The sequence below is a fragment of the Nannospalax galili genome, unplaced genomic scaffold (assembly GCF_000622305.1).
Source record: "Nannospalax galili isolate Female #2095 unplaced genomic scaffold, S.galili_v1.0 scaffold1569, whole genome shotgun sequence".
Classification (NCBI taxonomy): Eukaryota; Metazoa; Chordata; class Mammalia; order Rodentia; family Spalacidae; genus Nannospalax; species Nannospalax galili.
Window position 1 is genome coordinate 250,335 of NW_008360051.1, and position 13,413 is coordinate 263,747.

The window sequence follows — 13,413 nt, forward strand, 5'->3', positions numbered from 1 at the left end:
AGGATCATGGTTCAGCATGTGCCCAGCACCAACATGGTAGTTAATAACCTTTCATAACTCCAGTTCCAGGGGCTCTGACACTGTCTTTGGGCCTCTGAAGGCACTGCAGGATACAGGTACACTTACATACATGCAGTCAAAACACTCATATACATAAAATATACATAAATAGACAAGTTATTGAGTACTGGAATAATACCTGAGGTTGACCTCTGTTCTCTACATTTGCATGCACCATGTGCATGTGTACCCGCCACACGTATGCTCTGGCACATACATGAATATGTACACATATGTATATGTCCACACATAAATCCGTCTTTGTTTTCTGTTGTAAAATGTCTAGTGAAAACATGTTTAACAGCAGCAAGGTTTGACTTAAGCTCTTCTGATTGCTTTTTCGATGGATAGGATAAGTAGGCTGTAATATACTGAAGATGCTCAGTTCATGTTCATTATCTTTTTATTCTAGACCCTTCCTTGCCTGTTTCTCCAACCGTGGCTCCAACAGATAGCTTTGTTAAATATGGTAAAAGCAGTTATTCCCTCATAAAATCAAAGTTACCATGGCACGAAGCAGAGAAATATTGCAAAGATCATGCATCCCTGCTTGCTAGCATTCTAGACCCCTATAGTAATGCATTTGCTTGGATGAATATGCACCCATTGAATGTGCCGATGTGGATCGCCCTGAACAGTAACTTGGTAAGATGCTGGATACCTGTACAACTTGACATGATTGATAAACTGTGGCCAATATGATTCTCTTTCTGTTTATTCATTTGAACACTCACATGATAGATATCCTGTTGGGCAATGTATATGGGATGAATGCAAAAAAAAAAAAAAAAAAAAAAAAAACAAAAAAAACCCAAGCTTTCGAGGCACCACTGGTGTCCGTGATCTAGTGACCTAGTGATGAATGTCAGAAACCAAACAGAAGTATCTGCTGTTCACACTCACTGGATTTGTATAGCAAACTTATATTCTGCAGCTAAGCAGCTTTATGCTGCCACAATTATACAACTACAGACGAGAATTAAGAAAGTAGGTTGGGAGCTTAGGAACTGGGTACTGGGAATACCTTTTAAATTTTTTGTGACAAGCCATCATAGAGTTGTTATGATCCCAGAGCTGCAGTTCTTCCAGCCATATGAGAGAACTATTTCACATTGCACTTCATCTTTTTCCTTTTGTATTATAGCAAAATGAGGTTGGAAGTGAACAGGTATAGGATAAGTGATGAGGCCCAGAACTAAGAATGGTAACAGGGTTGTGGAAACATTCCCAGGAGGAATCTTCTCTGATGCCTTGTGCATCACCTCTTCTTTCTCCACCCACCCATTTACTAGCAAACTGGGGAACAGAGGTGTCAGTAGGTACTTGAGTGATAACACCAGAAGTGTTAGAAATGTATGAAGGAAGCGTTACGGGGCGGGGGTAGATGTGACAGGGACAGGCTCGAGAGGGCTCCTTACAGAAACTCAATCATCTGTTTTCCCGTTCTGGGAATTGATTTCAGAGCCTCACACATGCTAGGCAAGTGCTCTATTACTGAGCTACGCCACAGCCCAAGATACTCAATCTTTTTAGGTATAGACTAAATCTATAATTTTTTCTAGGATAGACTATAGAACCCAAGGAAGGAATAACAAGAGACTAAAAAGGGAGGCAAGGTATGGAACCGGAGAGTAGACTGGCAGTATGTCTTATGGAGCTTTCAAAGCCGTGAAACAGAGATAGAACCCGCAGTTCATGTCGGGGTCTTAAATAGAGTAATGAATGCTTTAAAGTAACTAGTTCCATAATGAGTTCAGTGATTGAGCTTAGACCAGAGGTTGTTGTATCTCTGCTGACTGTATTTTTAATAATTTATCAGATAAATCATTCATTTTCTTCTTACAGACAAGGTCACAATTCCCTTATGAGTTTCAAATAAGCTGTTGATTATTTTTAGAAAGATTAGTTTTCCAGAATGCATTTATTATGCCAACAATATTGTCATCCTGACACCTCTGGAATCAGTGACTATACAAAGATTATTTGATAAAATAGGAGACTACTACACAGTTCTAGCTTGAGACAACACATGCTTTTAATTTTTGCCATTGGGTCTTTGGTAATTGTCTTGGTAAATTAAATGATGGAGTTAAAATGGGAAAAGCGTTTCAATTAAAAAAATACTTTATCTCTGGTTACTGTTATATATTTTCCATTCTTAAACCTTACATATCAACTCACTTTTAGACTGTTTACTATTGCTGTTTTTCATATTACCGGTTTGGATGTGACCATGCATTTGTTTGCCTAAATTTAGCAAAAAGTAAGTGAAATGTGCAAACGGAATAAAACAACCAGCTTTTAAGAAGTTGGAATCCTGACCCATGTAGTAGAACATCTATGTGCATGGTACGAGAACACCTCACTCTGCTACAGTCTGCTACCCAGATCAGTGGCTTCAGTTGTTGTTTACCACTGTTGTCTTAACAGGACAATGAGAAAATCAGGATAGCGTCGTGTTTTCTTCAGGGATTCAGTGAAAATCGATGCTTATTGTAATTTCAATAAGATAAGAAATCTTTTGGGGTTGGAGAGATGGCTCAGTGGTTCAGAGTGGTTTACTTTTGCAGAGTACCTGGGTTCAGTTCCCAAAACCTACATGATGCTAACCACCTTCTGTAATTCCAGTTCCAGGGACTATGAAGCCCTCTTCTGGTCTCTGTGAACATTGCACACCACCAGTTCACTTACATGCATTCAGGCAAAACACTCACACGTAAAACCAAAAGTAATTAATTAATCAAAAAAAGAAATCTTTCATTGTTATAAAAATCAAACTTCTCTTTGACCATGAAAGCAAAGAGAGTTTCATGGAATAAAACTTTTTTAATTCAGTGTCTTCGAAATAGTTCCCAGGGTTGTAGCCCTAAGGAGCTCCAAGAAATAATTATTTTTTAAGGAAGGGTGTCTTTACTGAACTGGAGTCGGCAGAAATGATTTACGGTGTTTGTTTTTAATTCCCAAGCGTTCATGCCAAATCACAGTCTTAAAGATTCTTTGTGTTCTTCACTTGATTCTTTTGTGCTTTCTAAGTGAAGCAAGACTGCATGGTCATGGCTGTTTTTACTCATGCAGACCAATAACGAGTACACTTGGACTGATAAGTGGAGGATGAGGTATGCTAACTGGGCTGCTGACGAGCCCAGGCTGAAGTCGGCGTGTGTTTACATGGATGTTGATGGCTACTGGAAGACCTCATACTGCAATGAAAGTTTTTATTTTCTCTGCAAAAGATCAGATGGTAATTAGATATACAAAAAGGGGCAGGATCTCAAGTCTTCTGAAATAAACTACTGCACACCATTGTTGATGTTGTTGATGTTGTTAACTAGTAATATAATTTTGGTAGCTAAGAATAAAATGGCACAAAACAAAAGACTGACTTGACTATCAACTAGTATGTGTAGATCAAAATAATGGAGATAGAAATTTTCATTGTTTTTAGAGTTTAGTTTCTTATTATAGATCTCTGAATGTTTGTCACTGAGGCTGCCCGATGAATTTATGGTGACAGATTCTCCAAGAAGGAATGCTTCCTTTGGATGTCCACAGAGCATCTGCTTCAGTAGAGTTCTGCCTGCTCTACTGAATGTGTGTGGATGGAGCAGTCAGTGATGGTGTGGGCACAATCCCAGAAGCTCACCTACAGCAATTATCTCACAGGAACTGTTGTCAGATAAGAGGAAATTACAGGGTTAGGATCCCAGAAAAGGAAGTGTCCTAGTTCACGTCTCTGTTGCCATAACAACACTTACCAAAAGTAACTTGGAGGGGCAGGGGGGGGCGGTGTTTCATCTTACAGCTTAGAGTTCATCATGGAGGGGAGCCAGGGCAGGAACGCAGGACAGGAACCTGGAGGCAGGAGCTGAAGCACAGACCCCGGAGGAACGCTGCTTACTGACTTGCTCCCCTGGCCCTGTGGTCAGCCTGCTTTCAACCCAGGACCATCTGTATAGGGGTAGCACCACCCACAATAGGCTGGGCCCTCCCACATGAATTAGCAATTAAGGAAATGCCTCACATACAGGGCAACAGGTCAGTCTATGGAGGAAATGCCTCGACTGAGGTGTGCATGTAGACAACAGAAGCTATCCAGCATAGGTAGGAAGCTATCCAGCACAGGTAGGAAGCTATCCAGCACAGGTAGGAAGCTATCCAGCACAGGTAGACGGGCTTGCAAAAGGAATCTCTATAAATTAATTTTGGGGTAATTTGCCAAATTACACAACATTATTGGAGGGATTTATAGATCTACAATCTTAATTTATGAGTGATTCATGATTACTGCATTCTATTGAAGTATATTTAAGATGATAAAGTAAATGGAAAGCCAGTAAAATGGGGGATCTAAATGCCAAACACCAGAAAATTCTGAATAGTGGTAGAGGATATAATTTTCCTTAGTTACAAAATATTATTGTACATACTATGGAGACCCTGGCATTCATTTGCTTTAAATACCTATTTATTAACAGAAATTCCTGCTACTGAGCCTCCACAACTGCCTGGCAAGTGTCCTGAGTCAGAGCAGACTGCCTGGATTCCTTTCCATGGTCACTGTTACTATATTGAGTCTTCATTCACAAGGAACTGGGGCCAAGCTTCTCTAGAATGCCTTCGAATGGGTAAGTGCCACATTTCCTGAAAAAAAATCTATAATCATATATTTTTGGTTCAATGGCATTAATAATCCTATGCATTAAAATAAAAGGAATGAAAAGTACCTCTCTATTTATTTACTTTTTGTGGTGCTGGGTATCAGTTTAGGGCTCTGTACATGCTAGGTAAGCATTCTATGACTCTGACCCTGAGCCGCTGAGCTACATCTCCAGCAACATGACTTAGATTTTATAAGGAACCAACTTCTTTATTATTAGTAGAAGTGTTTTATATCTGGTTGTTGTGTTAGTGAAGAAAAATAAAACCAAACTCAATGAAAAATGTCAGAGATGTTGTTGTTTTGAGATAGGATCTCGCGTGTTTCAGGCTGGCTTTGAACTCCATATGTAGTCGAGGATGACTTTGAACTTTCATTCCTCCACTTCCACCTCCCAAATGCTGGCATATGCCACCATGCCCAGATAAGATTAAAAAGAAAAAAAAAAAAAAAGCACAAACATTATTTCATTGCAACAGAGTGTGCAAGCCCAAGCTGGACTTGAACTCAGGCTCCTCATGCTTCGGCTTCCTGAGCACTGCCCACCTGGCACAAGGCAGGTTTTCAGGATAGGTTTAAAAGCCACTCAGTTGAATCCCACCGATTGTTTTACTGAAGAAGTTATTTTTACTGCATTTTCATTATCCCTGACTCAGGGCTCTTCACCCAGCAGGAGCCAGAGATGCATCCTCATTCCCTTAGGGTCTTCTGGCACTCACCCTTGACTCTGAACTTTAAATCCTGAGTGAGATGAAGCCTGCTTTGGCAGGTTTTCGTTTGTGTATTTTGAGGTTTACATGTCTATAACCATCCTATTTTCCTGATGAGCTGAACCTTTACCATTACAGAGTATCTTCCTTGCCTCTAGTACTGATTTTTGTCTAAACGTCTGCTTTCTCTAATATTGGTATAGATACTTTGGCTCTTTTTTTTACTTTTACGCCTGTGTGTAGTGTAAGTGCATCCATGTCATGCAATGCTTGCGGAAGTCAGAAGACAGCATCGGATTCCCCTGGAACTGGAGTTGGGGACGATTGTTAGCTGCCATGTGGGTGCTGGGAATTGAACCCAGCTCTTTTACAAGAGCAGCCAGTGCTCTTAACACTGAATTTGTCTCTTTTTAAGTGATTGAATAGCATATCTTCTATGTTTTTGCTCTCAATTTATCATGTCTTCAGAACTCAAGTATGATTTTCTTTGACATCATGTAGTTTGGTGTTTTAAGTTAATTAATGCGTATTTTCTCTAAATCTGTTTTATGCAGGTTTAATCCACTTACACTCAATGTAAATGCTGATAAAGGAGTACTTAAGGCTGTTGTTTTTTTGATTTTCCCCTGCACATCTTGTCACTTAATTTTCCCGTTCCTTTATTATTCCCTTCTTTTGTTTTAAGAAGATAATGTTTAGTGTGCTGCTTGATTCCTTTGTTTCTTTTACTGTACATATGGCCCCCAACTTATGATGGGTCAACTTAGGACTTTTCAACTACACAATGAGTTGCATTGCAAGTTAAGGATTCTCTATTTATTGTCTAGTTATTTTCATAATAGTTGCCTTGATGATTACAATTATCTTCTTAATTTGTAACAATCCAGTTCAGATTTATACATTTAATTTCAGTTGAGCATATAAAAACCTTGCTCTTACACACCTCTGTTCTCCCTGCTCTCCTTTGTGCTTTGATGCATCTTATGCATTACATGCCCATCAACACAGATTTGTAGGTGTCTTTAAGGTAGATTAGAAAAGAATTACATCACAAATATACCTTCACCGCCATCTCTGCTCACCGATGTGGTTTCATTGCCTCATGTTCTCCGTTCCCTCTTGCGAACTCTCCATTATCCTTTTATTTCTTCTTTAGTATTTTTTCTTTTCTTTTTTTCCTTTTTGTGAGATGGTCCCTCTGTAGCCACAGCTAGCCTGGAACTCCCCATGTAGACCAGGCTGGCCTTGACTTTACAGAGATCTGCCTGCCGCTGCCTCCTGAGCGCCGGGTTTAAAGGCTAGGCCACCACACCTGGCTCTTCAGTATTTCTGATAGTGATGCGTTCTTTTCATATTTTATCTATGCATATTTTAATTTTTCCTTCTGTTTTGAAGGACAGTTTTACTATATAGAAAATTCCTGGTTAATAGTCATTTTCCTTCAGCCTTTTGACTATTTCATCCAACTGCTTCCTGGCCTCCAGAAATTAGAGAAATTAGCATTAAGGTTGGATCTCCGTGTTTGATGAGTCATTTCTCAATTGCTGATTTCAGGACTACTTTGTCTCTGACAATGTGATTATGTTTACAGATGTGGTAATCAGACATATTTTTGAGGCTCTAGAACTAATACACAGCTCAGGTTGTGTTGAGGAGCCTGTCTGAGTGTTGCTCTTACTAGTAATCTGCTCGGTTTACAACTCTGCCTCAGCCTTCACATCCTTCTCTTGCAGATCCCCAGTCTCAGAGTAACAGCGTTAGACCTTCTCAGGAATTCCTGTCATGCACAAAGTCTAATACACATCTTTGATTTTCTACTTTTTTAGAAATGTCTCAATCTTTGAAAAGACTCCATTTCTTAGCTTTTGCTTTTAGTTGTTTGTTGTTGTTAGCTTGTAAGTTTGCCCCAGCTATTATCAGTGAAATATTAGGTAATCACCCCTGAAAGTTTATGACGAATATTCCCAGGGAAAAGACTGCAATGAGTGAGCTCAGATCAAATAAAGATAAATCTTGCAAATGGTTTTTTAAAGGCAATTTTCAGAGTGAATAATGGAATTCTTTGAAAACAAAATTTGAAGAGTACCAACCTTATTCTGATAACTTCCTGTGGCTGCTAGGCTGATGGTGAAGATTTAGGCTTTTAAAGATACCACAGAACTAGAGAGAAGACAGTAGGATTAAGGCAAGTTCAAACTCTGCAAAGTAGCGTTTTTATTACCAAGATAAGTCTTTTTTTAAAAAAAAGCATATATGCATCTTGAATTGTTGAAAGCCTGTAGTAAGAAAGTGTTCTCAGGCTAGAGAGATGGCTCAGCAGTTAAGAGCACTGGCAGCTCTTGCAGAGGACCTAGGTTTGGTTACCAGCACCCACATGGCAGCTAACAACTGTCTGTAACTGCAGTTCCAGGGGAATTCGATGCCATCTTCTGACCTCCTCGGACATTGCACAACACAAGTGCACATACATACATGCAGGCAATACACTCATACGCATAAAAATAATAAAATATTTAAAAGAATAAAGAAGAAAGTGTCCTCATTGTTTCTGTAGAGGAAAAGATTTTCAGAGGCAGTTACTCTGCCATTTCTCATGAGGACATCTGAAAAGTGCTTTAAAGTTTTCAAGTTAAACGTATTATTCTTTCATGTGGCTTAAGGTTTTAAAAAATTCTACAATGAATATGCAAAAGGTTTGTTTTCAGCTTTAGTGTTGTATTATCTGGTAAATAAGATGAATGATTCTCATTCATCAGAACAGGCCAGAAATATTTTGAAATGCCCAATAGCTATGAAATATATTCAGTGATGGATTATGCAATCAACAATAATAAAGGAGATAATCCAGAACCCAGGATACAGGATGGAGTGCCACGTGGGTATGCGTCACTTCTTCAGGCTCAGAATGTCTGGGTCATGCCATGATTGTGTACTCAAGGAGTGCTGGAACTCCAGCCAAATAATTACTAAGCTTGTATACATTGGTGTCCTTATGTATACAATGGGATGACAATAGTACCTATTTAATGAGGTCTTATAAAAAGTAAAATAATGCTCATAAGGTCCAAATCAAATATCTGTAGTAAAATGTTAAAATACATTATTTGTTGTAAAGCTAATGCGGACAATGTATGAGTTGTCAGTTGTACAGTCATCTGGCTGCTGTTTTGCTTTCTTTTTTCTTCTTACTTTGAATCAGTCTGTACCTAGTGTCTGGAATGATAATGTAGTATGTTGTATCTTAAGTAGTGACCTTGGACTGGCTTTCTTGCTATGAATACCAGTGCTGTTCATATGATCAGCGACCCTCACTAGCCTCTTACACTCTGCAGGTGCCTCCCTGGCTTCCATTGAAAGTGCTGCTGAATCCAGTTTTTTGTCGTATCGGGTTGAACCTCTTAAAAGTAAAACCAATTTTTGGATAGGCATGTTCAGAAATGTTGAAGGTAATTTTTACAAAACCATTATTTAATAGCAAATATTTCAAAATGTTGTATATAAAACAATTTTTCAAAATTCCAGGAAGTGTTGCCTTAGCTAATGATTAACATGTGATAAGTTTGAAAAGTTATAGTCACAGTTCTATTTGAGATAACTGAAAATTTAAATATTGTACTCACATATTGTACAGTGTTGAAAGTTGCTATATAAAAATATCTTCTCACTGGAGAGATGGCTCAGCCGTTAAGAGTACTGGCTGCTCTTCCAGAGGACCTGGGTTGAGGTCCAGCACCAACATGATGGCTAAAAACCATCCTTAACTCCAGTTCCAGGGGATCCGATGCCCTCTTCTGACTTCCGCAGGCATTGCATGCACAGTTGCACTTACATATATGCAGGCAAAACACCCATAAACATGAAATAAGAATAAAATAAAATAATTAAAAATATCTTTTCTATCTAAATTAGTTTAAGATTTAGACAATGTTTTCTTTTTTCTTTCCAGAATAAAAATGATCGAGAAACATAAGTATAAATATTTGTAAAACTAGAATTAAAATTTTCAACTAAAGCGATGCAACAAATATAGTCTTCTTGGTTTTCTTCTCTGTAATAATTCGTCATTAGAGTCTTGCCTGTCAAAAGTCTGGTTGCAAACAACCATGGGTTCCAGTATAATATAATATGTTTAAAATTTTTGTATCAGTAAGATAAACTTAAGATGGGTTATTTTTAACTTCTGGTATTAATTGATTTTATTTGACCACCAGGAAAGTGGCTTTGGTTAAACAGCAACCCCGTCTCCTTTGTCAACTGGAACACAGGCGATCCCTCTGGTGAACGAAATGATTGTGTAGTTTTAGCTTCCTCTTCTGGGTTTTGGAAAAATATCCACTGTACTTCCTACAAAGGATTTATTTGTAAAATGCCAAAAAGTAAGTAAAACATTTACCATATGGTAGCTTGTTCCCAGGCCACAGCAGGGAGACCATAATGTGATCTCAGCTCCCCTGCCAACTTTGCCCCTTATTGGTGAGATCCATTCTGTCATGGTAATCAACCACTGCCTCTAGCTTTGAGTGAGAGGTGCTCTGTCTAACCAACATAATGACCTTGGTTTAGGATAGATTAGTGGTGTACCCATGCATACACTGCAAAGTTACAGATAGTCTGGAAACCCCATCTCTACAACGTTACTGCACTTGGGGAAAAGGACAATGCTATCACCAGCCCAAACTGGGATAGATCAGCGGTGTAAGTCATGTAAAACCAACTCAGACCTCATCTGAGAACCAATGGAAGACCATGACAGGAAAGTAGCTGGGGTGATTAAAGGTGATAAATATTCCCTATGTTCCATTGTCTTGACTTTAATGTTATTTTGATGCCATTCCACATGGCATATTATCTTCCTCAAAATAAATTTATTAACTAGAAACTTAAATAAATGAATTAAGAGGTTCAGTGGTAGAGCACCTGCCTAGCATTGGCCAGACCCTGAGTTTGATTTCTGTGACTACAATCAGTCATGTGATCAGATAAACTGATTCTGTTCCCTCAGAAGGTCTTATTATTTTAGAAATACATTGACTTTTAGTCTTTAACTCTTTAAGATTCTACAACCTTTAATATAAAGCCTGGGTTACTGTCTCTGGGACAATATTACACTCTTAAGATTTCATTCAAATACCTTGTAACAATGTAGACTTCAGTCAACTTCAAAACACTAGAGTACTTTATTTATAGGTAGAATTGTGTAGCTGTGTAGAAGTATTAATTCTCAAATACAACTTATAGGATCATATTTTCAAATCTTCTAGTATATTCAAAATCATTATATAGGTATGGGATGCTGCAATTACACAGACAGACATATGGAAGGATGGATGAGTAGGTAGGTAGGTAGGTAAGTAGGTAGATAGCTTTATATCTATGCATCCAGGTATATCATGCATCCATGCATTCATCTATATTACATCATATCATATAATTTATCATGTATCATACCTCCTTAAGTTAACTCTGGAAGAGTTCATGCATTTCCAAGCCAAATACAATTTGTTATCTACATGTAGTTCTTATGGATTTTTATAACTATTTATTATTCTTTTTTCAAACAGTTGTTGACCCTGAAACTACTCATGCATCAGTTACAACTAAAGGTAAGATCGCTAGGAAATTTCAAGGCTGGTATTATTCGTATGATTCAGTTTCTTTTAAAAGTCATAATACTCCCTTTCTTTTCCCCTGTACTTTCAGTAGAATTCCTGAATCTAACCTTTATCACTAGGTTACAACATTCTTCTAATGATATTTTAGAAAAATAGGTTGGAGTCTGACTGGTATTTTTTTTTTTTTTTTTTTTTTTTTTTTTTTTTGGTCTTTTTGAGACAGGGTCTCCCCGTAGCCCCAGCTGTCTTGGCTTCACTATGGAGACCAGGCTGGCCTCGAACTCACAGAGAGTTCTTGAAGACATTACGTTGCTGTATTACAAAAAAAATGCCTCATAAGAATCATTGGAAGAAAATTTTCAAGAATCTTTATGGGGAGCTGGAGAGATGGCTCATTGGTTAAGAGCACTGGCTTCTCTTGCAGAGGATCTGGATTTAGTTTCCAGCACCTACATGGTGGCTAAGAATCCGTAACACCAGTTCAAGGAGATCCAAAGCCCTCTCTGGCCTCTGCAGGCATTGCACACATGTGGTGCATTAATATACTTTCTTGACCGCCCGCCCCCCCATTCCTGTAAATACCCTTTTAATCTTTTGGGTGGTATTCAGGAGTTTGGATTTCTACTATTATTTTTTCCATTATTTTTTCATTTATTTTTAATCATCATTTTTTGATAATGTTTGTAAACAGATTTAAATAATTGTTACTTAAAATATATTTGCTTTTATTTTTATTCATATGTATGTTTGTATGTCCATGGGAGTGCCTGTCACATGTATGTGGGTGGCCAGAAGAAGGTGCTGGGTCTCCTGAAGTTGTAATTACAGGTAGTTATGAACTGCCAGATGTGGGTGCTAGGAATGGAACTCAGGTCCTCTCAAAGAGCAGTAAGTGCTTTTAATCATTGAGCCTTCTCTTCAGCCCTCCCCTAAGTTAATTTGATACAGGGTATATGTGTGTCTTTAAAACATTGATGAACTACCTCAGCACTACATAGAGAGATGAAATATTCTTGCAATGGAATAATCAGTCTCCTGAACATGCTAAAGAATCCCCTGTCATGTTGATCCTTGTTTTTACATCTCGTGACAAATACCACTTGAAAGAATATTCATGCGTTTCAGTTTTTCTATAAGGAAGCTGTGCTGTTTTCCATAGTGCCAAACCCTGCCTCCCTCCACTTGTTTGCTAACTATTTGATTTGCTTACAGTTGACTCAAGGAAGATGGACCCTTCCAAGCGGGCTTCCAGAGCGCCTGTTGTAGTGGTTGTGGTTCTCCTGATTCTGGCGGGTGCTGGTGTTGCTGCTTATTTCTTTTATAAGAAGAGACGTGTGCTGCATGTGCCTCAAGAGGCCACTTTTGAGAACACTCTCTACTTTAACAGTCATTCGAGTCCAGGACCAAGCGACACGAAAGATCTCATGGGCAACATTGAGCAGAATGAGCATGCAGTCATCTAGCGCCATCATGCCAGTGTCTTGTATTTGAATCTCATAAAGTTTTAAATTTGTTAATTCAATGTGATTTTTTCTGTTAAAAATTAGTACTGGGTTGCACCGGTCTGTTCTTTTTCTTTGCCTAATTGAAACAATAATTGCTCATTTTCTAGCCTGGAAATATTTTTTTTATAAAAAGATAATAATGCTGATGACCACTATTTTCTGTGAACACACACCACTACAATGTCAGCGTTACGGAAACGGTGGTAGTTCACTCATGTCAGATTACAAGAGCTCCAGAAATGACCAGCTAAGGCTCTTGGGATAATTTAAGAACCTTCTAAAAATATGTCATGTACTAAATCTTAATTCAACAATTAGAAGACCATTTCCAAGATAAGCACCAATAACCTCAGGTGGAATAAAATGTACTCTTTTTTTATCCATCTTTTATTTCACCCCAATTATTGAGAACTGTATTTATCCACATGTAGGATAAGGATGCCGGGAATCTTGTTTCCCCAAGTAAGGTCTGACAGGCTGAATGCTCCAGATGTGTTCTTTGATGTGTTATATGTATATCAGAAAGGGACCCTGTGAAATAGAACTGTAAATTTACAAACTGGATGTACGTACATAATGTGAAATAAACATTAAAGACAACATCTATTTTTAATAGATTTGCATTTTAGTGATCTTGTTAAGTGTAAATTTGCTTGAACACAGCATTTACTTACTTTATACTTTACTATTAAACGATATTATTTGTAGAGAAATGCTAAATTGAACTCAACTGTTGCTGAAATACTATGTAAAACTATTTCTTTTTACTAAAGTAGCTTGTACAATTTTCTAAAATCTTTCCTTGTAACCTTGACTTGACTCAGATTCAACGATCAAAGCACCATAATGAGGCAAATATGCACCACTAC

The 13,413-nt window shown here is 38.1% G+C and overlaps 1 protein-coding gene across 1 annotated transcript in view; it reads left to right on the forward strand.

Annotated features, from left to right (window-relative positions):
* Mrc1 (mannose receptor C-type 1) overlaps positions 1–13,155 on the forward strand; it is a 92,781-nt gene extending 79,626 nt beyond the window's left edge. The window contains exons 24-30 of the mRNA XM_008824107.3: positions 473–705; positions 3,136–3,301; positions 4,536–4,685; positions 8,760–8,873; positions 9,639–9,803; positions 10,989–11,030; positions 12,252–13,155. Coding sequence (XP_008822329.1) covers positions 473–705; positions 3,136–3,301; positions 4,536–4,685; positions 8,760–8,873; positions 9,639–9,803; positions 10,989–11,030; positions 12,252–12,502 — 1,121 coding nt within the window. The 3' untranslated portion in view covers positions 12,503–13,155. The remainder of the gene's footprint in view (positions 1–472; positions 706–3,135; positions 3,302–4,535; positions 4,686–8,759; positions 8,874–9,638; positions 9,804–10,988; positions 11,031–12,251) is intronic.
* Positions 13,156–13,413: the final 258 nt, after the last annotated feature.